This window comes from Crotalus tigris, unplaced genomic scaffold (genome assembly GCF_016545835.1).
Source record: "Crotalus tigris isolate CLP2741 ecotype Arizona unplaced genomic scaffold, ASM1654583v1 scf7180000024472.5447098, whole genome shotgun sequence".
Classification (NCBI taxonomy): domain Eukaryota; kingdom Metazoa; phylum Chordata; class Lepidosauria; order Squamata; family Viperidae; genus Crotalus; species Crotalus tigris.
This window is the reverse complement of record NW_024100643.1, coordinates 2,955,756-2,983,091: the sequence shown is the minus strand read 5'-3', so window position 1 is coordinate 2,983,091 and position 27,336 is coordinate 2,955,756. Positions and strand designations below refer to the sequence as shown.

General features: G+C 39.3%; 3 protein-coding genes across 5 annotated transcripts; all 3 read left to right on the top strand.

Moving 5' to 3' along the window:
• The first annotated feature begins 688 nt into the window (after positions 1–688).
• Positions 689–6,871, top strand: HOXB7 (homeobox B7). The gene is made up of 2 exons (XM_039333232.1): positions 689–1,243; positions 4,742–6,871. Exons 1-2 carry the CDS (start codon positions 844–846, stop codon positions 4,993–4,995), a joined length of 654 nt encoding a protein of 217 aa, XP_039189166.1. The 5' UTR covers positions 689–843; the 3' UTR covers positions 4,996–6,871.
• A 50-nt stretch (positions 6,872–6,921) lies between these two features.
• Positions 6,922–18,713, top strand: HOXB6 (homeobox B6). Of its 3 annotated transcripts, XM_039333229.1 has the most exons (4): positions 6,922–8,768; positions 9,119–9,232; positions 15,852–16,024; positions 17,881–18,713. In XM_039333229.1, the coding sequence occupies exons 1-4, from the start codon at positions 8,626–8,628 to the stop codon at positions 18,138–18,140; spliced, it is 690 nt and encodes a 229-aa protein (XP_039189163.1). In that variant the 5' UTR covers positions 6,922–8,625; the 3' UTR covers positions 18,141–18,713. The 3 variants fall into 3 exon arrangements, with proteins under 3 accessions (XP_039189163.1, XP_039189165.1, XP_039189164.1); XM_039333231.1 differs by lacking the exon at positions 9,119–9,232 and having other exon boundaries at positions 6,926–8,768; XM_039333230.1 differs by lacking the exons at positions 6,922–8,768; positions 9,119–9,232 and having other exon boundaries at positions 15,276–16,024.
• Positions 18,714–18,834: 121 nt separating this feature from the next.
• Positions 18,835–24,265, top strand: HOXB5 (homeobox B5). The gene is made up of 2 exons (XM_039333227.1): positions 18,835–21,694; positions 23,032–24,265. Exons 1-2 carry the CDS (start codon positions 21,073–21,075, stop codon positions 23,277–23,279), a joined length of 870 nt encoding a protein of 289 aa, XP_039189161.1. The 5' UTR covers positions 18,835–21,072; the 3' UTR covers positions 23,280–24,265.
• The last annotated feature ends 3,071 nt before the right edge of the window (positions 24,266–27,336 follow it).

The following is a 27,336-nucleotide window of genomic DNA, read 5'->3' as shown; positions in this document are numbered from 1 at the left end:
GATGCCAGTGGAATGTCGGCTTATAAAACCCGCCCCGAGAACGCGAGTTAGGGCGGGCATCTCTCTTCGCTCTCTGACTCTCAATATCCCGCGTTTTTCTCCTGGGTACTTAGCAGGAGAGAGAACAGGGGCAGAAAGGAGAAAATTATATCTTTATGTATATATCCCGTCAAGAGCAACTTCAAAGAGAGAAACATAAAATCAAACCGATGAGGGGAAAATAAAACATTTCCTGCTAACCTTACGGCTATCTTTCTTGCTTGGATGGACCAAGTGGCTCGATTTCTCTCCTTCACCTCACTTCTCACTCTTGATTTCGCGGCAGTTCTCTTTTCTTTCTTTTTTTCTCCTTGCCCTAGCTTGGCGCCACTACCCACTGGAGATCTTTCTCATTTTCTTTGCCACGCCGCCTCCCTCCTGTATCTTTTTCCTACTAGCTTCATTTGAGAACTGATTAAAGACGGAGGCTTACTGACTCCGCGCGCATGATTTTCGCTCCTTCCCGCTTCTAGCTTGGGAGATTCAGTATCTACCCTATCATCAATAATGCAACGTATTGTATAAATTCCGGCCACTGTTCCATACATAGTGTTTCCCCCCTTTTCCATATTACGGAGGGGGGGGGAGTACAGTTTCAGTTGGGGGGAGGGAGAGTTGGAGGGATGGGAGGAAGATCGGAATGGATTGGTGCTATTCGGATCACGTGGATCAGAGTCACGTGGCCAAGGGAGGAAAAAGGGGGTCCTTTTTGGTGTAAATCTGGAGTCTAATTCCGTAATATATCACGGTACCTCGTAAAACCGACACTAAAACGTCCCGGCCTACAAATCACCCGGCCAGATTATGAGTTCATTGTATTATGCGAATGCTTTATTTTCTAAATATCAGGCCGCAAATTCGGTTTTCCCCTCCGGAGTATTTCCCGAGCAAACTTCTTGCGCATTCGCTTCCAATGCCCAGCGCACCGGCTATGGCTCCAGTTCCACGGCCTCTTTCGCTGCTTCCATGCCTGCTCTCTACCCTAGCGGGGGAGGTATGCACCCCCAGCCCCCCGGCATGTATTCCAGCGGCTACGGTCTGGACACCAGCTCCTTCAACATGCACTGTTCCCCCTTTGAGCAAAACCTGTCCATGATGTGTCCGGGAGACGCGTCCAAGCCCAACTGTAACAAAAGCGACCAGAGGGAGACGGACTTGCGGCACGAAAGCAACTTGCGAATATATCCTTGGATGAGAAGCACAGGTGAGATCCTTCGGGAGAGTGGTGGAGATGGCGGGAAAGCCTTGGGGAGAAACCAGGATCAGCCGGGGGAAGAGGTAATATTGAGGGTGGGGGAGGAAAAGATGGTGCTGAACTCCTTTTATGACGTTTGCCTTCAAAGGAATCTCTCCCACCCCTCCCCCTTCTCTCGCTGAGATTACCCTACAAAAGTAACCCTTAAACAATCAAATGGTTAAATATTTATTTCTTCTGTTGTTTCTGCTTTTGGCTTCCTGTATGCCAATGACAGGGTGTCTTGGGAAAAGCACGCTGTACTATTAGAGGGGAGGTGGAAGGAAAGAAAAGAGATAGATTATAAAGTCAGCTTTCCCTTCACCTTTCCTTGGGATTACAAACACATAAACTCAGAAGTTTCTCTCAGATCCTGCACTGGAGATTGATTCTTAGTGATTGTATAGCTGTTCTATTTTACAGTAATGTTTTTAAAAGGGGGGGGGGGAAGAGAGACAAACCCAGTGGGGCTTGTTTTGTTTTCAAAAAGTCCATTCCATTAGAACAGGAATCCTACACCCCCTCCCCCATGTCCTATGCCCTTCCTCTCCTCTGGATGTGCAATTATAGATGCACTTCAGACCCACCAGATTCTGGAAATCAGATCATTTCTTATCCACATTAAAATATATGCATGTTTTTGAACAGAAATGCACATAAGAGTAAGAGACTTGTGAAGCCAGATGCACAGGTCGAGCTTATTACACCTAATATCCTTTTTCCCAATTGTGTGTAGTCTGTATTAAGTACCAACAGTCTTACCTGCCTACTTTTCTCTGTCTATCTGATTTTGTTCTGCTGTTAGGAAAAGCAATGTAAGTTAAACTCTAAGGCACCTTGCAAAATCCAGAGGGAAGAAAGGAAGCTTCCATCACTGGGCTTTCTAAGCTCAACTGTCCTTAACCCGTTATAGCACCATTATCACATTCAGTAATAGCTCTGTGCTTCTCTTGAGAGCCAGATTTCTCTTCCATGCTTGGTGGGATTGGTGATTCCCTTTCTTACTCCCACAAATCAACTCCATTATACCAATTACTGTTACAGGATCCCAGTAGAACAAGCACATTGTATTAAAACCAACAGAGGCAGACTACTAAGGAGCACAGAAAGAACACTTCAAGCTTGAAGTGAAAGGAAAATATATTTAAGTTGCAATCCTATGCACTTGTATCTGAAGGGAAATAACTAGTACAGGTCTGTAAAAGGTGGTGTCTCTTATGTTGCCTTTTCAAGCTTATATTTCTTGAGAACTAACAGGTGGAGGAAGGCATGAATCAACCATTGGGAGATCCCTCTCCCCCAGTAATTTAATGTAGGAAAATTGATTAGACTTTTGTTAGACCTCCAAATACTGAGGTAGAGATAATGAGAATATTGAAAAGGGCCAGTTTCCCACATTCTTCTATAGCTGGAATGTTAGTGAAAGTGGTCATTTCAGTATGAGAGAACTGGTGTGTGAAAGGTTGTCCACAGATCAATAGGCAGAAAACTAAATGGATGTCTATAGGAATAGGAAGGGCTCCCTCTTGGGCAATTCTATCACCCATGGCTCTTCTGAAATCTGCCAATTTTCTAGTAATATTCCAGTGCAGCTCTCCTCACTCCCATGCCCTTTGGATGTGTTGACTACACCTACCATCATGGTCAGCTACAATATACACTGTAATCCCAGGCTTGTGGAGACACCTGATTGGGGGATGCCCTGGTAAAGTTCATCTGGAATGGAAAGTGGTGGCCGAGGCAAAAATTCAGCCTAGGTCTCTATCCAAATAGCATGAAAGGAGACCAAAGCGGGGGGGGGGGTAAGGGGAAAACAAAGGCTGTGTGTTTGTTGTGTGTGAACATGAAGACACAGTAGCTTCAGTAATTTCAGGGGCTAACATAATAGATTAACTTTTCTTTCTTATTAGGTAATCCATAAACCACGATTTAGAGATTGCACCTCAAAGCCCAGCTTTAGTGTTGTGGGGTGAAGGAGAGGCAGTTAAGAAGGACTTCTTTTTCCCTCCCCACTTTATAAAAACTAGCAATAGCAGCAGCTCCTGGTAGCAGGGCAAATTTTTTTTTTTTTTTGCTGCTGGAAGACAAGACAATATTGAAGGACGGAGCACAACCAGGGCGCAAGGCTGACCCCCCCCCTTTATTGAGGGTCTGATGGCTTCTTTCCCCATTCCAACAAATGCAATGAAAACTGGGGTTTATTTCCTCTGTCTCTTATCTCCCCCTCCCCCCCCACCTCCTGCATTTCCTTGAGCTTTGCATGGAATTGGGAGATTCCACTGCCAAAGCAAGACTGGCCATTACAGCCTTCCGTTCAGCAGAGTTTACAACTTACATTCCACAGACAGCTTATTTTCTTCCTCTTTATATCCTGCTTTATTGCTCTTTTTACAGAGCCAAAGACTTACATCCCTTCTCCCTTTTTTGCTAAACAATAAACATACTAAGTTGGTCAACACATTTAGGAGAGGTAAAGTAGGGCTGTTTTAACTCTGGCAAGAACCGGTGATAAAAATCCGTTTACTCAAAAGCTGGAGCCTCCTTAGTTGTATGAGGCCAGCAAGAAATGACAGAAGAATTGATTTCTGGTTTGAATCCAGATTCTTTGGATGCCGGAGTAAAATAGTTGTGGTCAAAGACAGGACGCTTGCTTTGAGGAATTCCCATATCGCCTAACTGAGCCCAGCAGCTTCCGAAATTCCTAATGAAAAAATCCAAATACCATTTTTTCCCCCTCAGGGGAAGGGGTAGAATAAAATAAAACACAACCTGGAAAAGGAAGGAAGTAACGTTACCCTAACATTAACCTTCACTGACTTAAATAAGTTTACCAGATGTGGAAATTTCTGCAGGGAAGAGCTTCCTTGTAATTTCATCCACCTCAATTCTTGTTGCATGATTTAACTCTTATCAAACATCTTATGAGAAAATAAGTAACAAGCTTTTTATAGAACTTTTCATTCCGGTTTGCATTTCTCAACACAAATTTTTACTGATCTTTATTGGTAGGGACAGGAATTTTGACATTTAAAAAAGTAATGCATTGAATCTCCTTGAACAAAATTTGCATCACCAATAAATTGTCCTAAATTCATTCAATCCTCAATGCTTGCCCTAAACTCAACCTGATGCTTCCAAAAAAGTATCAGTAAGCTTAAGTTGTGCGCCTAATAACTGCAACATTTATTTGAAATTATAGAGCTGAATAATAAATTCCTGCCTAAAGAAGCTGAAAAAGATTCATTCAAAGCATGCAATATCACACTTTTCTTTTAATTTGTTTTAATGGTGTCAAAGTATAAAATAAATACAGATTTTTTTATGTAAGGAAAAATATGTCTTATTAAAAAAAAGTAAGCAGTCTTAAACATATGTATATTGTGAATATGCAACATGTTAAAAAAAAACACAGAGGCACATAAAGAAGTGCAAAACCAAAATAATCTTGTAAAATTCTTTATTTTCCAGGAACTGACAGAAAGAGAGGCCGCCAGACCTATACCAGGTACCAGACCCTGGAATTGGAGAAGGAATTCCATTACAACCGTTACTTGACCAGAAGGCGACGCATTGAGATAGCCCATGCTCTATGTCTTACAGAAAGACAGATCAAAATCTGGTTCCAGAACAGAAGGATGAAGTGGAAAAAAGAAAACAAACCTGCAGGGCCAGGCTCAAATAGCCAGGAAAAACCAGAGGCTGAAGAAGATGAAGAAGAGTGAAAGAAAAAGAAGGGATGAAAGTGGGAATGGAAGAGAGAGAATGGCACTGAAAAGAAAGAAAGAAAGAAAGAAAGAAAGAAAGAAAGAAAGAAAGAAAAGCAGTCTGACTGCATTGTTCCACAAATTTAGAGGAAAATGTAAAAATTAACATAATAGTTTGTACATTGAAACAAGAAACAAACATCTAAGCAAACTGAAAGGATTCTTTCTTCTGCTTCTTGACACTTGGAAAACTACCTATATTAACATTTCTCTCTCTTATTTTGTTTTTGTACAACAAAAAAGAAACCTACCTATTAAATGTCTCTTTAGAATCAAATCTAGGTAACTGTTTTGTTTTCATGTTGGTATAATATAGTCCAAGTATTTGTAAATTTTCTTGTTTAAAACTTCTCTTTTTGAGCCTCTTGTAATTTAAAAGAAATGGTTTATGAAGTAAAAATGTGGACGTGGTTAGCACTTTTCCTTAGAAAACTCGTGAACTCCAAATGTATGAAGGGAACACAAAACTTAGCAGAAGACAAAATTGTTGTACATAATTCTGTAAAATTTCTGTCTTCCTCTTCGTAGGTTTGTGCCTCTACGTCTGATTACTGGTGCTGTTTTTTTTCTTGCTCATTTTATTTTATTTTGTTTTTGTTGATGTATATTTTTACATGTTTGGCAATGGACCACTTCATTTTTACTGTCACTAGAGAATCTGAAATTAATATTGTGCTGAGTAAAACCAATGTATATGATAGCAAATACTTTAATAGTTTACCAATCTTTTTGATTTGTATTCTGTGATTACTCTGCGTAGAAAGGGGAAAATAATTAAAAACAATATTATAAATATTCTGTCCATTAATGGCTGTATTTTTTTTTTATTTATCAAATTTATATGCCGTTCATCTCGCAGTGCAAAGTGACACTGAGCAGCTTTACATGGGTGAGAGATATCATTTATTTGGTGTGAACAGGGAAGCGTTCCTGTGTCTTCCAACTGGCGCCTATGCTTTGAGAGAGCAGATTTCAAAAATTCCTTCCCAATTCCTACTATTTTCTTCCATTTATTGATATGCATGTTTAAAAATTCCTTTCAATCCTATTGCAAAAATCCAGCAACCTTCTCTGTTGATTACATCATGTTAAAATCACAAGCTATTTTATTCTCCCTGCATAAGGCAGGCATATGAGCTTACCAATGTCAATAGTTTGGCCACTTTGGGAACAGAATGGAGGGTTAAAGCTTGTGATGGTCTGCTTAAGAGTTGACATCAAGAGCCTTGATTAAGAAAAGAAGAGAAACTGTGTCATGTGATTCCCTTTTTTCAATCAGCTTCTTCAAAAGACAAAAGAACAGCAAATAAGATACGCTGCGACTGCTACTAATAATAACACCAACAAAATGCATGTTCAGTTCCTTAGATTTATCTCAATTTGTATCTTTAACCTTTTCATAGGGAGACATCTATCTGTGGCAAGTAAAAGTTAATAAAAAATAATACAAATGAATGATTTAAGCCAGAAAGGCAACATAACATTTGTAACAAATTTCAGACACATTCAAGGCATCATTTCAATTTAGTTTTTCAGTTTTGTACTTTCACATCCTAGACCAGTAATTGCAGAAATAGAAGAGGAATGGTATCTTAACTACTTTGCATTTTATTTTTTATGATTATGAAGTACAGAGTTGCTTTTGTTTTCATTTGTGGTAAGGTGCTAAATGGTCAAAATGTAAAGATAAATGACAAATAGGAAAAAGCAAAGCAACTCTTAATTAAACTTAAAGTAAAAATAAAATCATGAAATAGATATTTTTACTCACTCACACTTTCTGTAACATTATTTTGATGTTTTAAAATTCTTCTCTCCAGTATTTTTCAGTTAGATCTTTGCCTTCAACTGTATACTAATACTTCTGTGAAGGAAATATTTAAAAATATTACTTATAGATTATGAAAAGAAATAGATAATTTTTAGATAAGATCTTGTAATATTGCATACAGTTACATCCATACAGAAGAGATGTATATTCTTGGGTATGAGTATGTGTGTGCAATAGAAAGATAGGTGAAATAGATACGCATATATAAAATTATCAAAATAAAATATTAGAAAATAATTGCTTTGCTGTTAATTGATGGTTGCGTGAATCTATCCAGAGAAATAAGGAGAGGGAATACTATGTCTAATTTCTTCTTTGAAATGGGTTGGATCTGAAAGACCAAATAAACAAAAATGTATATTCCTTTCTCAAGCAAAATAAGTAATTTCAGTGGATAGGTTCTAAGGGTAGAAACAGAATTCCTGAACTGTCCTATCACCCACCCTTATGCGATTTTGCTGCATTGGACCACTACTATTGTGTTCGTGGCATGTACCACTGCGGTAGTGTGTACGCCTTCAAAAACCTTAATGCGCCTGTGCGAGTATACGCCCCTTCTTTTTCTTTCTTTCTTTCTTTCTTCCTTCTTGTATGTCTGTGTATATACACACATATAGATATGTAAATACACATGTTTCACATGTATACATATACAAATACATGAATTTAATAACATCTATATGCCTGACTCCGTTAAATATGTTTCTTACGACCCGATTATATACTTGTTTTTTTCCCCTGATGTCTTGAAACTGGAGCATTTAATGTTTTAATTTCATAGCGAATTTCCGGGAGGGAAATCGCGGGAGAATATTCTTCCCCACCCCAGTCCGATTAAGCTAAGGAGAACCACTTTTGCTTTAAACGAAACAAAACATAATTTCAGAACAAGTGCTTCTATGCCTTCCTCCCTCTTTCCTCCCGCATTTCCATACTACAGGTATGAGACAGTGGTGGATCCCTACAGCGAAGAAGGGTCGAAAGCTTGGGAGGGTTTGTGCAGAGAGGTGGCTTCGCAAGGAGGTTCTTTTAACCTTTAATGAAGGAGGGGTTGTTTAAGGCCCCCTGCCGAGATGTGGATCCCCCCCCCCAATCTTCGTATATTCTTTCTTCTACTCTCCCTCTTTTTTTAAAGAAAAGATGGCGGCTGAGAAAAAGACTGCTGTTAAAGCAGTCATGAAGAAATGCAATAAATTCCTTGTTGTTTTATGAAAATTTACAACTTTGTGATAGAACTTTATGAGTGGCTGGGTTCTGCGATTGGCCAGAGCTGGTCATGTGGACTGCTAACCGTGAACATGAACTTTTTATGATTTCCCATGTGGTTATTCTACCATTCTTTTGGCCGCTGTACCTTGGGTCGGATCACTGTCCTCTGTAGGACTGTCGTCTCTTTTAACATTTTTTTTTTGCTTTCATGTATAAGCTCAATAGGGCTAAAAATAGAGGAGGAGCAGGGGAAGCGCCCGCACAAACACACGCGCACACACACAGTTTCTCTCTCATGCACACACACACAAACACTTTCGCAGATGCACGCATAACTGGGACTAAGCTTAAATAGCTAATATTATTGATCCCATCTACCCTTCCTTTTCCAATTCTCTCTGTACTGACTCGGGTTCTCTCTCTAATGATGGAGGGGGAAATGGAGAATCGGTACCGGATGGAGGCTTTGGTCATTTTTCAAAGAGGGAAGTTACTCCATTTTCTGTACAAAACGACGCGGCAAAGGAAAAAAGCTATCAGAAGTCGCAATGGACGGCTATCAGGTTGGGACAATATTTGTCAGCTTACATATAAAAGCAAACGCAATTCAATCTCCCCCCCTCCTCTTTCGCCTCCTCCTCTTCATCCTCCTCCTCCTCCTCCCAATCCAGAGAAGGATGGGCATCAAAAGGTAAGCTCATAATTTTCTAAAATTGAAGCTGATATTATTTGAAGGAGGCAAAGAACTGAACATAGATTTGCTTTCTTTTTTATATGAAAAAATATAAAAAAATATGAGATGGTGAAAAGCTATTGTTAAATATATCATTACATAAGAGGAAGGAAGGAAGGAAGAAGGAAGGAGGGAAGGAAGGAAGGAAGGAAAGAAGGAAGGAGGGAGGGATTAAGATATCCTTGTCACCTAGAGAATTCGAGCTACCTCAATAGTCATATATTTTTTTAACATAGGGGAAATACAACCCCTTCTGTAGGCTTCTTTTCATTCTTTCTTTTACCCTTCAAATCTCTTCCCCATCCCAGGAAGAACGATTTATCGAGACTTGCTTGTCAGCGAGCGAATCCACTCATTTTAAGAAGTTCTGTACAGCAGCCAGTTCGATTTAGATCCTTTTCTCCAGGGTGTTCTGTGTGGACGTAGGTGATTTTTCTTCTAACAAACTGTTCCGTCTATGTAAGGTTGGGAGGGTGAGAAGAGATAGAACACAGAGATAGCTGGTCACAACAATAAATACAATTAAGGGAAAAATTCAAGGGTACTAGGTTTTAAACTAAAGACATAAAACCCCCAAAACTGTAATATAAGGGAGGTAACACTGCTTACATTTGGGTGTTAATATAAAATGCACGTGCATGCAGGTGTATGTGTTGTAAGACACAACAGTACTGTATAAAGATGATGTTTGTACATGTCATTCCATCAATATTTAGAAATATTGTTTTTGGTTTTGTTGCTCTATAAATAATATTTGACTAGATTCTAATTGATATGCTTTTTTAAAAAAGAGGGAGGGATCCTCACAGAATAATTTAAAACGTTTCTTGGCTGATGTGTTCAATTAACCATTTACCAGTAAAAAGTGTTGAAAAGCTGTACTTGAAAAAAGAACTACTATTACTTGGAAGCGAATACGGCTTACTCAGTTTGAAATGTATGTAACGGTTAGTTAAACATTTTAAAAACCAAAAATTATCTAACTTCCTAGCCTTCCAAGTTTCTTTATCAACATTACCTTGCTGCAAATAAATCACAACTGCATGGAATATAAAGGGGAAAAATGAAAGTATGTAAATAATATGTCTTCTACATTTTTATATCTAGTTATGACTGTTGGACTAAGATTTTTTGTGATCTGATTCTCTGTACCCTTCTTTTCTATCCACCAGACTTTTGAGAGTTGAATTGTGGTTGTTGTTGTATTAATACAATAGGTTTTTTTTCTATTTTCAGACTAGTGCCATTTCTAAACCTCTTGTTTTCCAATATTCATGTATTCATTATGGCCTTTTTTACTCCTACTGGGAAGTATCACTCTCCAGTTAAAAGATGGATTTTATGTAAGTGGATTATATAAAGGCCACTCACGAAAGAATTCCTATTGCTTAAACAACACAGCTAAGTTGTTTATATGTGTGCAGTTTTCTCCTCCCCAACGGAGCACCTATTCTTTTATTTTAACTGTTCGCCTTTTACTCTGCCTTCTCATTCGGTGCTGTTTGCTGCCATCTACCGTCCAATTAAAGAATTCTTCGAGTTGCTTTCCATGCTGTACAATGATAAATTTCCCATGAAAACTAGTTTAACTAGACCAAGATTTTCATTTTCTACAGTTAATTTATTTTTGTCATGTAATGGATTAGACATGCCTTACAGAATCTGGAAAATGGGCTGAAGAGAATTTCTACCCGTCTATTTTAGTTAAGATTGTGTTAGTGTGTGTTAAAATGCATTCATGGTAAGACTCTTCTTTTTAAATTGCATGAAGTATTTTTTTACAACTTTCGGAATGTAGGAACATTTCAGATAGGACTTATATGTCTTTGTATCAGTTTAAAAAAATCTTTTCCTAAGGAATTATGTAAACTGTTTTGCTTAATTGTTTCTGGTAAACTGATAAAAAGGTACTTTTGTCAATATATGACAAACCTATTCCATTTTTCAACTGAAAGACATAGTTTGATATTACTGTTCAAAATTTTACTAGGGTTAGAGAGGGCTGGTGTGTAAGTATAAACTTTATTAACCATAGGCTACTCACGCACTCACACACAAACTTATGTTATCAGAATCAGATTAAATATAATCATTTTATTTTTATGCCTCAATTATATGCATTCCTCCAGTTAATATAGACTATGATGTTTGTATAAATATCATTATAATGAGGTTAACATCTGAGATAGAGGATTTCTGAGTTATTTTAGAACATCTCTCATCACACAAGATAGCCAAGTGACAATTACATTAGTTTCCCTCTCCTCTGTTACTTTCAGAGAGCTGGAAAATACGTTAAAATATTGTTTTGCAGCATTTGCCATTTCTGGTTTTTTAAATCAACCATTTCCAAAAAATGTGGGGCCAGCTTGTTTGTTTTGTTTCTTAACTTTACTATAAACAGCCATTTCCCCTTCTAGTTAATTATTAGCTTAATCCTTTTGATAAAGTAATGAAAGGGAATTTCCCCATACTCTTTTTTTAAATCCTCCACAATCCCATTAAAAAGATGATTATACATTACAGGGGATGTCAGGTAAATTAAACACAAATGGCTGAAAATTAAAATTGAATGGTTACATGCTTGAAAACAGGAAATTGAGAGGATAAGACAAAGTATGTGTGGGTGGGTGTGTACATGCTTGTGTGTATGTGTGTGTGTATTATGAGTTGTGTGCCTTTAGTAGGTTTTATAAATGCCCACAATATAAACATCAGTTAGACTTTGTGGTAAGACAAAAAAAGCTCATCTCTTGTGAATACTTTTATGATCCTAAATAAATTTATGAGGCTATTCAATTCTCTCTCTCCCTTTCCTCCCCCCAGTGTGTGTGAGTGTGAGTGTGTGTGTGTGTGTGTACAGGGTGTACTTAAAGGCCAATCTTAAGTTTATGGTACCAATTTGATTCTCCTGTAAAAGATCATGCTGTTTGCTGAATTCCAACACCCCCATTCACAAAGGAGAAATAAAATTTCCTTACTTACTTGCCATTTTATATCTTATTGAAAATTTTCTGATTGCTTAAGCTTGCTTCAACTCTCCCCCTCCTTTTGCCACCAAATAATTCCCTGGCCTAGCATCTGCCTAAAGAAATATTTGGGTGTAGGTTTTAATCCCTTCATTTATCTCCCCCACCGCCATCACCACTTTTCCTTGTGCTCTTTAAAGTTGGATTTTGCTAAAGCAAAGACAGGAAAGAATGGAGAGGAAACAGGAGAGGTCAGAAACAAGGGGCACTTTTTCAGCAAAATACCAGCTACAACTTCTATAAATAAATACTGTTAATCTTTATTAATTCTTCTCATACCTTATGCCTTAAACTGGTCAAGATAAATTTTCTGAGTTTAAGAAAAGCCTACCAGTATCTTATAACAATAACAGGTCATAGAGAAGAATCTCTTTGCTTTATAGCTATCTCATGTATTATTTTCAACTAACAAAAATATTAGTTGAAAAATATTGCCCACTATAAAAGTTTGCCAAGGGACCTAAGAATAAGGTCCCCTATATTTTCATAGTAATCAGAGGAGGAAGGAGGATGAAAATTATTAGTATTAGAAGAAAAAGATGTTGATGGGCTAGGCATATTCTCAACTATCTATGGTATTAGATAATATGTGAGATGGGGGCTATAGAAATCAAATAAATAAATGATGAATGAATAAATGAATAAATAGCAATAATCTGAAGGATTATTCTGGCCCCAAATATTGATTACTAAAAACTGATGTTTCCTTACTACTACAACATACACCCAACTTACAACATAGAATAGTGTACAGCAGGTTTTCAAGTCATTTTCAGGTATCAATTTGTACTTTTTAAAAGCTGTAAAATCAAAATACATTGAAAGCATTGCCAGGATTTGGCAATGTGGGAAGTTTTTTCTCATATTTGGACAATAAATAATTGCTAGTGCAGGACAAATCAATCAGTGGATTAACTTGAGTTTACCTATTTTCAGATTTAAAGTTTCAAATATTTTGCAACATTTAAAATATTCCATCTGAGTTGCCAAATTTTCTCCAACAAACAGGTTTGAAAAAGACCAGGCTTTTTCCATTTTAAAGAGTATACATTAAATATTTTTAAATGTATTTATTATATATTTCAAATTTAACTATCTTCTATTCCATAAGCAATCCTTTACCAGACCAATGCCTTCCCCCCCCCACATCCACCCATCCACACAATGCGCATTTCCAGTTCCAGTTCTTAAGATTAAAAGTTCAAAGGTAGCACATTTACTCACTTAAATAGCCAAATAATCCATTCAGAGATTCTTGCTAATCTATTATTAAGCAGGGATCTGAAGTGTTGTGCTGATTTGAAATTAGTTTTTTGAGAGTGGGGTGGGGTTGCTCAGATCCGCTTTCTTACTCTTCTTCCGCCCAATTTTCTCTGTTTCTACATACCAGTAAAACAGATTAACTTAAAGTTAGGGTGTACTCTGAACATAAAGGAAAGGGGGGAAAGAATCAGCAGGAACACAAATCAAAGACCAGGGTAGTTTGTAGGTTTGTGTGTGTGTGTGTGTGTGTGTGTGTGTGTGTGTGTGTGTGTGTGTGTGTAAGAGAGAGAGAAAAGAAAAAGAAAAGAGGGAGAGCGCCTTGAACAAACAAACAAAAATTACTCCCCTTGCTTGCGATTTCCTTTCATTCTAAGAATTATATTATAGTGGTGTTGGGACCCTGTGGGTTTCTATGTCTTTAAAAAAACAGGCTAACAAATTAGATAGCAAGCCAACATGTTTTGTGGTTCCCTAATCCTTAACAGAAAGAAATCGCATTGGTCATTGCAGGGATAGCATTGCCATGTAAATCCAGTCTGGGAGCAATTGAAGGTGTGGTGGAGAATTCTTATGAACAGATTGCACATCTGTAATCGAGGGATGATAGACAGATACGTCCAAAAGTGGAGGGAAATCCCGTGATAGGTAAAGAGAATCAGGAAAGAGGTATGTATTTTTGTAGATTGGTGATGAAGATGTGAGGTCTGTAAACAGAGCTTCAAAGTTTTTGAGAATCGAAAACAGTACTGCTGTAATGGCTATTTCCTGAGAAAAGATGGAAGATGAACCGGATGAAAGGATGGATAAATTGGCCAGTAAAACGGAGCAAAGAAACAGAGGCAGAGAGAGAGTAAGTAGGACAATGGTGGCAAAATGATAGGCAGGGCAAGTAACATTTTACAATTTGGAACTATTTCACTGTTGTAGAAAAAACTGGAGCATCTTTATAAGATTGCTTGAATTCACAATTGCATACGAAAGAAGTGGAATTGGGGAGGAGGGGGAGAAATGGGCACATCTTTTTTTTTTTGAACTGTCATAACCGTGCAAAGACAGGATAATTTTATCGCTGGAGGTCGAGGCTCGCCAGCCAAGTGTGAGAACTGGCGAGGCGAAAGTCAAAAGCTAAACTCCAGCCTTTAGGTCAACTTTTTCATCCCCTTCATAGTTATCTTTTTTAAATAAGTTTTAAAGCAGATCAACGAATTAGACTCGGGTTTAATTTTATTTCCGAATTTACTGCAAACCCAAACGCATAAAATAGAAAACCGGGATTTCCCCTCTGCCCCCAAAGCTCCTATCAACCATCTTGACATCTCTCACCCTGGGACTATCCCCTGCTTTAAATTTAATAATTTCTGATGTTAGGTGATCAATAAGGGGGGAGGGTTGGCAGTCAGACCAGCCGCTGTTTTTAACTCTAACCTGTCCAAAGACCCGGCCTGAACCGTAAAAACGCAAGAGGGCACCGTTCATTGCGCAGAATGTCATGGGAGCTCGAAGACCGGCAAATGCCTCTCTCGGACTTCGGACACGGAGCCGCAAACTTATACTGGAGGGATTTAATTAGACCGGAGAGATAAAATAGGCGCGAGGAGAGGGTAGAAACACATACCCGTGGGGGAGTAGGAGAGTTGGAGAACGGAGAATAAATTGTAACCCCATCCTCCAGATGCCCAGTCGCACCTCCCGAGGAGTTTAAAATTCTTCATAGAAAGCTCTGTCCTGTGCTCAGAGGACGCAGCAAAAGACGCTCGCTGGAATTTTTCCCCTTCTCCAGATCTAGCGCTTGAGCGCTTGAACTGGCTGTACAGTAAAGGCTCCCATTGCCCCCACTTGAACCCAAAGGTGGGTGGGGAGGAGGGAGATAATGCGCCTTCCCATCCTCCTCTTCCTCCTCCTCCTCTTCCAGACACATATGAAAAAACCACAAACTTTTCAAGTTGAAAATATTTCTCATGTTTTCCTCCTCCCTCTCCTTGCTAGCAGCAAGGATAAGACCGGCGTCATTCTTCATATCTTTCACCTTTCTCGTGTTTGTTTGTTACTACCAAAAAAATTACCCCCAAATAGCTCTTGGATTTATCTTTTCCGAGATACTGAGTACGTGATAAAGGGGGGGGGGAGAAACAGGGGTAAAGAGTAGTGTCTTGTGCGTGGGGGGGGGCGTTTCTGTTGTTTAAAGGTGATAATATTGGTGGCAGGGATGCTTTCACTGGTTTGTTCTGGGGGGTCCCCTGTGCAGAGCTAACCCCTCTAGGGTGCTATTTCGCAGCCTCCGACTCCTGCTATTGGTCAGCGCGTGATCAGATGGTTCTCTTCCCTTATGTCCCTGGTTGGCACGCGGCCATCCCCCTTCAGCTAAAACCCAATCTCCCATATACTGCTAATAGCTAAACCGCTTGGACTATAAAACGCAACAAATCATAAAGAGCAAGGGAAAGAACAGACGCTGTTCTTCTGGTTAACTATTATTATTGTTATTGTTATTATTATTTCCAATGAGTTCTTATTTTGTCAACTCTACTTTTCCGGTGAGCTTAGCCGGAGGTCAAGAACCGTTTCTGGGACAGCTCCCTTTATATTCCACGGGCTACGCGGATCCTTTAAGACACTATCCCAGCACGTATGGAACTGGGGGCGGTGGGGTCCAGGAGAAAGGTTACGCGGGCGCGCCTTACTACCAGCAAACCAACGGAGCTTACAACCGGAGTCCAGCCTGCGATTACGGGACATCTGGTTTTTACAGGGAGAAAGAGACAGGCTGTTCTCTTTCGAGCCTAGAGGAGCCTGTTCAGTTCGGCCAGGAACAAGCCCGGAAGTCAGAATGCTCACAGAGCAAGCACGTTTTCGGGGACAACGAGGATCAAAAGTGCTCCACGCCAGTGTACCCTTGGATGCAGAGAATGAATTCCTGCAATAGTAAGTTGCTTTTCCCCCCTCATTCTTCCCAATCATGTTAGGTGACAGATGGCTACCCAGATAAAGCAGGAAATGTTTTTCTTCTAATCTGAAGTTGCAGGCAGTAGAGCCAGAAATTTCCTTCAAACTTTTTTGCACTGCTTACGCTGTGCTTGAAAGGCGCTGCCTAGCTTGTTTGTTTGTTTGTATGTTTGTCACATTATCTGCAGGAACTTCTCTAGAGTTGGTTCCTCTCTTTAGCCAACTTTCTGCAACTGAAAGTGCAGAGATTTATTGACTGAGCGGCTCTTGTCTTGTAGAAGGCAATGTTAGCTGTCACTCACTAGGGGTGATTTAGAAAGGCATCTTGGCACTCAAACTCATCTGCGCGTGCACACACAATCACACACAGGACGCAATTGCTATCAAACTGACCCCCACTCCTCAATTGTTTTCAATAGATCTGGATTTCAACTTCTTTTCCACATCTCTCTTCCCCTCTCCCAGTGATACAGACAGGATACCAATTCAGCCAAAGGCATATTCAGCACACTCAGCTTGTTGTATAATGTCAGGAGGGCTTAAATATTTGAAAAGAGAAAGCTACATTTTTAATGAAACTCAAGCCTTAATTGAATGCCTGCCTGAAGAGGAAGTTGTAGATAGCTTTCTGATCAAAGACTGCTTCCAGGTGCCATAATTTCCATAAAAATTCATTTAAAGAAGATAAAGATGTAGCCACAGCTCCTCCTTCCCTCCCTACATTCCAAAGGGAGGGGAAATTAAGGGAAATCAATGGAGAGAGATAGGTAAAAGGTGGATAGATTAGGTAGGTAGATAAGTTGTGGAATCTAAAGCAATTAGATCTGAATGGCAGAGGGGAAGAGAATATAGAAATAAAAGAGAGGAAAGACTAAGCACCACATAAGGGAAATAAACTTGGTCAGAGGTGAGTGTCCAGAAGAAAATGAAGAGCATAGGGTAAAAAGAATTCTTAACTTTGGACATTAATTCTTTCCTAATGGAAGTGAGGGAAGGAAGTACATAGATAACTCTCCCAAAACAAATCTTGTCAGATTGCTATTGCACTCATTCATTATATATAATGAATATAAGCCATTGCTCCTAGACCCTCAACTGTGTGAAGGAGTGTTACTTATCTTTGTTTAAATACCCCCCCATATTAAGTCACTTCACCTTCTGCTGCTTTTGAAAGCACCACAGAATGGGATTTATTCCCAAGCAAGTGTCCCAGTGCAGCAATTTTAGTCCTTGTGAATACTACTCAGGAGGGCACTCGAGTTTGCTGGGAGAGAAAGGTAGAGAGAACCTTTTGGTGAAGAAGCAGTTTCCTTAACTCTCCCAGAAACAGTAAGCTTCTGAGTTACATCATTGCTTTCCAAAGTTTTGTCCTCCCCTTCTTCTAGAAAAAGATAAACATGCAAACAAACAAAACAGATTGTATGGTGGAGTTGCAAGTTTTCAAGCTGAGCTTTCTGGCTGCTCAGCCAAGAGCAGGCAAGGAACTTCTGGGAGGTGTATCTTCAAGTTTTTAATTCCAACCTGAAACAGAATTGTTCTGGAAAAAGAAATGTCCCCAAGCACGAAGGGAAAAGCCAATTAGATAGGAGTGGATTTGATTATCACTGGTATTAGGTACTACAGTGGGTTTTGATAGCTGAAGTTGAAAACAAGAGAGCGGGGCCACTTGAAGTAGGAATATTACTGCAGGGAATGGGGTCTCTCCCCCCCCCACGTGCACACGCACAAATTCACAACAAGATACTCTGGTGCATAGCATAGCCATTGGCACGTATATGTGTAACTCCAGTAAACGTTCAGTAGCACACACTTGCCTTCTTCTCCATCCCCACCAGGTACCTCCTTTGGGCCGAGTGGCAGACGAGGCCGGCAGACTTATACGCGCTACCAGACTCTGGAGCTGGAGAAAGAATTCCATTTTAACCGTTACCTGACCAGGCGCCGACGCATCGAGATCGCTCACGCCCTATGTCTGACGGAGCGCCAGATAAAAATCTGGTTTCAGAACCGAAGGATGAAATGGAAAAAGGAGAACAAGCTCCTTAACTCCACTCAGCTGAGCGCCGAAGAAGAAGAGGAGAAACCAACGGAATGAAAAAGCAGAACCCAGAACCTGGGAGAGAAAGAGAGAATGAGAGCCGGAATAAATGCAGAGTGAATGAATGAATGATGAATGAGAAAGCAGAATGTCAACAATTGGGCAACTCCTCCCACCCAAAAGGCACAACTGAGACAAACATTTTTGTAAAAATATCTGAGACTGTTATGGTGGTGTTGTCCTTTTACACCCTCACTTGCATTGAATTATTGAATTTATCATATCATAACCATGTTTCTAGTCCAATTTATTTTCCCACCCTCTTTATTGCCCCTTCTCTTTGCCACAGTTGGGATTGTGGTTGTGTTTTGTTTTGTTTGATTTACCTTTGGGTGTCCTCCTTAAGATTCTTGTTAACCCTTGTATTTAAGTGGAGGTGCTGCAATATATGTGTCAGGTTTGGGGCTATTTGATTGTCTTTATTTTGTAAAACAGAAGTGTCATGCACGATTTACTTATTGTTTGCTTTTTTATATAAAATTAAGTTAATCAAGCCCTGGGTTCTCTGTCATTTAAGGGTTATTGTTTTAAGCAAAATTATATTAAAAAGGAACAATTGCAACCTAAAAAGTATGGTGGATTTTTTTAAAGAGTTTTTTTAATTGGTTTTATTTTATTACAATTTGTATAGTGTTGTATTTGTAGTTTGTGTTAGCTATGGAGATTTTAAAAGAACTATAAAAACAATAAAAAGATAAAAACAAGTACACTGGGAAAAACACTTTTATGTTCATAATTTAGAATGTATTTTTTCTTTCTTTCCACATCATTTCTAATGAATACTTCTATATCTATACGAGGTGTATGGTTGGTAGTAAAAAAAATTAAAAACCTGCTTTAAAAAAACAGATTTCCTTAATCTGAACAGGCAAGCAATTCCTTAAACACAACAGAAGTTAGAGGAAGATATATTCAGTCCCCCCCTTACAAACAGACACACACACACACACACACAGACGCACACACGACTTTCACTTCCTTAGCCTAAACTTAAATAAAAGACCTTTTCACCAAGAATATATTGGAGCTGACATTTAACTTTAATATGGATTTTTTTATTATTACTGCACAAAAGAGTTATGTGGGGTGCACACCACATATATAATAAATCAAAGAAACAGGCATAATTCGCTGTCCCATTCTACATCTGCTAAAACATACATAACATTTTCATAGCCTTTCTCAAACATTGGCTCAAGTTCCTCTTAGGTAAATCTTTCCAATTCCCCCCTCCTCAAGTCCTCTAACTAGCCTTAATATCTTACTACAAATTAAGCTAAAATATGAGACTGGGAGCTATTAATGTCCTATGATCAAAAGAAAAAAATGGGTTAAATAAACCGATTTAAAAGGAAATATTCAGGTAGCATTTTAAAAAAGAGAAGCTTAAATCTATTTGTCCTCATTTAATTCTTTTTCCTTTCCTTTCCTTTCCTTTCCTAGCATTGATTACCTAAGGAAGGTTAACAATTGTTTGCTGTTGTCCTTAGCAAGTTGTTAACAGCTATCCCTGGTTTGTTTGTTTTTACTATTTTATATTTTCTGAATCCTTTTTTGAAAAGAAGAAAAAGTGGTGAAACAATAATTTCCTTTTTAATACACTCTCATTTCACATGCTCAAGTATAAAGACATTAATTCCTTCCCACCTTCCAAATACAATGAAATTGTGTATTCTGAAGTCTTGCAGCTGCATAATATTTATTCTTATTGCTACACTTTTTAGTAGCTATGATTATTATGACTAAGTGTCAGTTTCAATATGGCTCATAATTTTCAATGAGTTGCAAGCTGGTTTTTGTAAATTCTTGTAGGTTGGCAGAAGAAGAATGGAAGAAAATAGTGATGTGGCTGGACAAAAACAAAGAATTCCAGATCCAAATCTAGCCCATCATTATAAAATTGATCATTACCAAATATTTTAATAATTTAAATGAATGTTGAAAACCCTCTTCATTTGAAACAGTTCCCTCATGAGATTGCCAGTTGTATAATTCATCATACTGCTGATTATTTGAAAAAAAACCCCACACATAATGTCAGGATAAGTTGATTTCCCCCTTCTATTATTTGCACTGTATTAAAGTGTAGGAATAGAAGTAGAAATAATACTATGATAATGATAATAATGCAAAAACATTCAAGCAACTTTTGATGTTGATGGTGACTCCTAAGCAGGAGATGCAAGTTAAAAAAAGGGATGCAGGAAAGAGAAAGAGGAATTATCATCTTGATTTTCATCCGAATTTTTGCCCTGAATAACCGTTTCTAATATCAAACCAAAAATATCACCGGGATTATTATTTGGTATTAAACAACTGTTATTCATAATAGTAATAGCAACAATTTTATACTGCATCTACTATAACAAGAAAATTTCTTTTCCGCATTAGAAAAGCATGCTCTCGTATGGAAGAAAAAGAGAAAGTAGAGAAAAAAGACAGAAACGAGACTTTTGGGGGAAAAACATTTTATTTCTAGAAAAGGCAGAGGACACAAAAACTGAGCGCTTGACTACTTAAAAAAAAGGTGAGTGAGGTAACCTCCCTGTCGGCTACTTTTTTATTTACCCAGTAGGTGGCGCACAATGCCAACAAGGAGCCATCTGTGCTCGCTGATTCCTCCCCCTTCTTTCCTCCCTCTTTGGAAGCCGCGCATTGACATGGGCCTAACGATTCTCGGATCGTCATTATTTGTAACCATAGAGCATGAATTGCCTCTTGAGGTCATCAGTGAGAATTTACGACTGGTCAACAAAAGCACGTGATTCCCAAACGCACCCCCCACCCCACCCCCATATTTGGCCGCATACATAGCAAAAACGAAGTACAGTGCATCGCTATAATTCATTAATACATCATAAATCCTCAAGCACAGGGGTTATAACGACCACGAGCCCCACAAATCAAGCCCTCCAAAATACAAACCCAAATGAGTTCTTACTTTGTAAACTCGTTCTCAGGACGCTATCCTAATGCCCCAGACTATCAGCTGTTAAATTATGGGGCCGGCAGTTCCATGAACGGATCTTATAGAGATCCAGGCAACATGCACGCCGGCTCTTACGGGGGATACAACTACAATGGAATGGATCTGAGCATCAGCCGATCATCCTCCTCCACCAGCCACTTTGGAGCTGTTGGGGAGAGCTCTCGCGCCTTCCCTGCCCAAGCAGCGCCCGAAAGCAGGTTCAGACAGGCGTCCAGCTGCTCCTTGTCTTCTCCCGAATCCCTTCCTTGCACCAGCAGCACCAGCAACACCAGCACCAGCAGTAGCGGCGGCGGCGGCAGCGGCGGCGGTGGCGAAAGCCATGGAGGCAAGGCAGCCGGGTCCTCCCCTGCCGACCAGGCAGCCTCTGTTGGCGCGGCTAGCGCCACTGCGTTTGCCGAGATAGACGAGACCAGCGCGTCTTCGGGGCCCGAAGAGAGCGGCTCCCAAGTCAACAGCAACGGCGCCCGAGCTCAGGCAGAGCCGATCGCCACTTCCACGCCGGCCACGGAAGGACAAAGCCCGCAGATATTCCCCTGGATGCGAAAGCTTCACATTAGCCACGGTATGGACTTGCTCCTTTTTAATTTGGCTGGGGTGATCTATGGGATGCGTGCTTGCGCCTTCTGTCTGCCTCTCTCTGGGTCTGTGGTCTCTCTCTCTCTCTCTGTGTTTGTGTGTGTGTACATACATACACACCCATACACATAAAGCATAGGATTTTGGCAGGACATATTTGCTTTGGCGACGGAAGAAGGAATTCAATCGCTTTGTGAAACCACTTTCCTGTCTCTCTCCAGATGCCCTTTTCTATTTGCTTTCAGTGTTTCTTTCTTTCATTATAATGTTCGATTCTTAAAGAGTATTTTCTTATTTTTCAAAAAAAATCAAGGTTCCCTCCGTTTTTAAAAAATGTTATCAACATGGCAAAACTCAAACTGTATTGATGGTAACAATAATATAAGACTAGCGCTTATAACAGCCTAGTATTAGGAACGGAGGGGTGGGAGATGTTGGAAAGTAGCAAGAATTGAAAAGGGAGAAGGAAAGAAATGGGAAAGATAGCGGGAAGGGTTAAAAAGGAAGGCTGTTTGGGGCACAGATGGGTCTGTCAACCTCTCTCCCTCCCCTCCCCCTCCGCCCCACATTTCCCTGTCTGCAAGGGCGAAATGCGGCGGTGGCAAACTCTTTGCCTCTCCCTTCAACCCATGAGGTAAAAATGAAAGAAGGGTGTGCGCCTCAGAGTTGGAAGCAGGAACTGCCTGGCGACCCGCTTCGTACGCCGAGGCTAACTCCCTTTCGGTGGAAAGCGAGCCCTAAGGGTTTCAGCGGAAGTTGCTTCCAATGAAATGTGGCCAGAGACTGGGGTAGGGTGGGGGGTGTTAAGGAAAGGCGCAACGCCTAGGAATGTTGCCTCTCAGTCTTTCAGTCGGCCTGTTTTGATCGCCAGTCGAACTGGACTGACCGAGGGAAAAGAGACGAGGGGGCGGATTTCGGAGATTGTCTTCCGAGACCAAACTCCGTGAACTGTGAGCCAGGCCCCAACAGCAGCAGTTTCCTCCGAAGAAACCTGCGTAGAATCAGATTGTGTTAGAAAAACATGTTCTCGGCTCCTGGAAAAAGATATAGGGCTGTAAAGAGTGTGAGAATGAGAGTGAGATATGAATCTAAATTAATTAGAAATAAGGCCGAAGCCAGATTAAAACGAAGGATATTGACATGGAGGAAACGGAGACGCAGAGAAGCCGTGTGCTCAATTTGCTGGGGCGTTTGTCTGCAGTGTAAGGCGACGGAGGAGGAAACAGTTGAACGCGCGGTCTCTTTCTGTGCCTGTGATCTAAAAAGAGAAAGCAGACCAACAAAAGGCATTTTTTCCTATGTCCTGTTGTTGTTATTATTCAGATATGACCGGACCGGATGGCAAACGAGCCCGAACGGCGTATACTCGCTACCAGACCTTGGAGCTGGAGAAGGAGTTTCACTTTAACCGCTACCTCACCCGCAGAAGGCGAATAGAAATAGCCCACGCTTTGTGTCTCTCCGAAAGACAGATAAAAATCTGGTTCCAAAACAGGCGAATGAAGTGGAAGAAAGATAACAAACTCAAAAGTATGAGCTTAGCATCTGGTGGCAGTGCTTTTCAGCCATAAATTATACCAAGGAGAAATATTAAGAAATAGGAAAGATGGGGCAGGAAGTAAGAAAGTTTAAAACAAGCAAGCAAACAAAAAGCAACAGCCAGATTTGTTTTTGTTAAGTTTGGAGTACTGTAAAGTGAAGCACTTTCCATTCAGCATGCTGTTGATTTTTTTTAAATTATGATTATTATTATTATTAATATTAATAATAATAAGCAATTTCATGGGTACTATTATTCCAGGATTGTGTCTTTTGCTGCAATCACCCCTTTAAATTAAAAGATAAAATCCAGAGGCTTCTTTGATGCTTTAGATGTTCTAAATGTTTGTGTCCGTGCTATAATGATGCTTTCTGGAAGAAGTTAGCATGTCCCTTTCTTTTCTCTTTTCTTTTCTTTCTTTTAATGTGCTTTTTAAATGTTATAACTTATTTATAAGCCAGTATGGGGAAGGAACGATGGGTTCATAAAAGTTCACAACTTTGTGTGGAACCCTACCTCTTTTCCTTCCACTCAAGTTGGGGGCTCCTGCAATTCAGTAGCAGGAAAAAAAGAAAAAGAAAAGAAAGAAAATTAAAAACCATCAACCACAAAAAACCTTTTTTTTAAAAAAAACTCAGTATATCTCTCTATATAAACTCATGTATCTGTCTTTGAAATTGTCAAGTCTGTGATTTGATCCTGGCCTTGTTTTTATCCCAGGCCAGTTCTGAAACTTTCTTTCTTTCTTTTTTAAATAAATGTGAGTGAAGTTCACTTTAAAAGGATATATGATTGGACCAACCATAGTATGTTTAAAATGTTTGTAAATACTAGAAATATTTCTACAGTGACTAATAGGAAGTTTTAGTGGGCAGGGTGAATTCAGTGTTCTTGTGTGTCTGAAATGGCATTTGTCACGTCTAGCCGCCTGTTCCCATCCTTGCCAAGAGACGCTGTTTCGTATTGGTTTGTAGCCTTAACTTGAAGTCAAATAAACGTTTCTCCTGGCCTGAAAAATAGTGCCCTTCTTTGCATTTTTTTATTCCACCATTTTCACAAGTCACAACATTAAAGTTACTCATCAGCAAAATCTACATTTTAAGAAGAGGCCCAGAGAGAAAGTGTATACTCTTCACCCACTGCTTGATCCAGCTTCCAGGGTTCTCCTTAGGGGTCTTTGTCCCACTCCCCTAAAATCCCTAATGAGCCAAGGATATAAAATCATCCCCTGTAAGCGGTATTAGATGCTGAACTAGCACAACTCAGAAAAAAAGAAGAGGAACCAGTGGGTTGGTTCGGTTCTCAAAAATTCCTTTTCTTCCTTAAACTGAGAGACTTTGACCAAGAAATTTCTATCTCATTTTAAGGCCTTTACTTTCAAGTAAATGTGCTTCAGATTACAGATTCAAAGACCACAAACCAAACATTTAGGGAGCCACTGAAGTTATCACAGAATGGCAACATGCCATTCAAATTTTAGAGCTCAGTACATATGGTATTATCTGTTCTGTTTGCTTCTATACAATTCTGCAAATATTATATACATATACACACAATGAATTCAGCATGGAAAATCACAGTTGTCTCAACAGGGCTAATATAAACAATGTGCAGGAGGCAATTTCTTTTTTTCCTTTAAAAATTAATCTGGTAATCTAACTTTTTTTCCCTCCTCCCCTTAAATCACAGTGCTGTGATTAAGGTCTGTTTGTTGCAATAGGGATATAAGTAGTCTTTGATATTCTTAAATTATAGCTTAGAGTAGTTTTCTCTCTCTTTCCCCTCCCTCCCTCCCCCCTCTCTCTGACACTCTTGTAGGAAGTAAAATTGGTCTTACAAACTTACCCCAAACTCTTTGGTTACTTCTTAAAATGGTTTTGAGAGGGCTGGGTGTGAGTTGTCATTTCCAAAACAACCCATTTTCTTGCCTTTTCTTGAATATACATTGACACACCACACCTGCCCTGTGCGTGCACACACATACATGCACGCATGTATATATTTTACCCGTAGTAAAGTAAGTAAGTATACCGAAAGTGGCTGTGACATTAAGATGTCAAATGGATAGGGTTTTATCTAGAAGTTAGATCGTAAAAATCGCCCAGACCTCAGCCAGATACCCCTCACTGGCTCTCAAAAGTCACGTGAGGTCCATAAAGTTAGTTTTATGGTTTTGGGGAGTTGACAATGTACAATATATTTCACATTCTCCAGAATGTTAAGTGACATTTTAACTGCCTGCTTTGGCTTGGAAGGGGGCAGGAAAGGGAGAACATTTTTCCAGGCAGATAAAGGCAGCTCCATTGCAGAAATAGGAAGCGTTGATGGTGCACTGTTTACTCCAAAGAGGACTTAGGAACTGCTAACCTTAAAGTAAGTTCTCTTGAAATACTATCTGCTTAAATGAGTTTTAAAGAACCAGGTTGTTATAGATGAGGGTGGAGGGAGCGTGGCCTAGAGGGAGGGGTTTCTTCCTTGGAAACTTTCTCCTGCATAAAATCTCAGTGAGAACACTGTCATCAAGGCCCCTGAATTACCTGCCTGTGGCCCACAATAAATTTGTTTTTAAAAGCATGATTTGCAGGAACCAAGAAAAAGCAGAGATAATTGTTAATAATGAGGAATATACCAATAATTTTGTGAGGTATGGGTTTATACGTGTATATATAAATTTTATATGTATCCACTGTAACTTATTAGCCTCCTAAAGCACTTTGAGATTATACTGAATTCTTGATTGTATTGATATCAGAAGCTTAAGCATAATGCTTAGGGCAGGCTTCTATCAGAATCTGTGGGATTGATTTTTGTGAGTTACCTTTAGGAGTCAAAAGGTGCAAGGGTGAGAATGGTTTTAAACAACGTGTATTATTATTGTTATTAGTAGTAATCTGCAGATTCACAGTCTAGGGCTGGTGAAAACGTAATAATTCAAGTTCTAATCAAGGATCTAAGAATTATTAAGGTGGATATAAGCAATTCCAACCAAGGTTGTCCTTACCTTAAAAAGCTCTGGATAAATAATTTGGCACTTTACTTTTAATCCACCCTTTCCCATTTCTTCCAGGTTTTTACTCTCCCCCCCCTTCCCCCCTTCAGCACTTGGTTTCAGGACATTTTTTTTCTTGCTATAACAATTATGTCATCCCTCCTTTCTCTAGAATTTCTTCTTCCTTCCTTCTTTTTATCCACAGCATAACTGCAAATACTCACTTGTCGCTGCTTTCCTGGCCACAGTCCACAAGAAAAATATCTTGTGAAAGTTTGTGGCCATAGAATATAGAGCTTAGAATTTTCTGGTAGAAAATAAGTATATGTATTTCTTCTTCCCTTTGTTTACTTGGATTATGAGGGCATGCAACTCTCACACATATTGTGGGATGCATACAAGTACACTACACATGCATGCCTCCTTATTTTATATTCAGTTCACTTATGAGCTGAACTTCATTGACAGATACATGATTCATAGGACATATTTTTATCACTTCTGGAGCCTTGATAAAGACTAGATTTTTGAAATATAAAAAGATGATACAGAGATCTGTTTCCCAAAAAATATTTTTAAAGACTCCTGTTTCTTTCATCTCAAGAAAAGGAAAATTAGATTAAATTCAAGATAATCTAATCTAGATGTTAACAATAAGATTTATATTTCCTTGGCTAGGGTGATCTAAGTAGAAGGTCCTGACACTGAATTAATGATTTAACTTTAGAAGAGCTCATTGGTGTAGTTATCTTTTTTGTCAGTGAAAATTAATATAAGCATATTCATTTGTACTGAGGAAGACGGGGAAAATCTGATTGAGGTATTAAAATTTCTTTTCTTTTTTTTTCTCCTTCCTTCCTTCTTTCCTTCCTTCCTTCCTTCCTTCCTTCCTTCCTTCCTTCCTTATTCATAAGAGCTTCCATTTGCAGTAAGAGCATGCAACTTTTTTGACTTATGATCTTGATGCTTGATAGGTGCCATTAGAACATGCTGTATAGATAGGAAGCCTTACTTTTCTGTAAGCACCAAATTTCACTAATTTGCCACTGTACCACTTACATCAAACCTTTCCACTCAAAAAGACTGTATTGGTAGAAAC

What these genes read in the sequence shown, in the direction of transcription:
- HOXB7 (XM_039333232.1), top strand. Translation starts at nt 844, where the DNA reads ATGAGTTCATTGTATTATGCGAATGCTTTATTTTCTAAATATCAGGCC. An exon ending in TCCTTGGATGAGAAGCACAG is followed by an intron (nt 1,244 to 4,741) that starts GTGAGATCCTTC and finishes TTTATTTTCCAG; the next exon opens with GAACTGACAGAAAGAGAGGC.
- HOXB6 (XM_039333229.1), top strand. Translation starts at nt 8,626, where the DNA reads ATGGACGGCTATCAGGTTGGGACAATATTTGTCAGCTTACATATAAAA. An exon ending in CCAGGGTGTTCTGTGTGGAC is followed by an intron (nt 9,233 to 15,851) that starts GTAGGTGATTTT and finishes TGGTTTTTACAG; the next exon opens with GGAGAAAGAGACAGGCTGTT. An exon ending in GAGAATGAATTCCTGCAATA is followed by an intron (nt 16,025 to 17,880) that starts GTAAGTTGCTTT and finishes CATCCCCACCAG; the next exon opens with GTACCTCCTTTGGGCCGAGT.
- HOXB5 (XM_039333227.1), top strand. Translation starts at nt 21,073, where the DNA reads ATGAGTTCTTACTTTGTAAACTCGTTCTCAGGACGCTATCCTAATGCC. An exon ending in AAAGCTTCACATTAGCCACG is followed by an intron (nt 21,695 to 23,031) that starts GTATGGACTTGC and finishes GTTATTATTCAG; the next exon opens with ATATGACCGGACCGGATGGC.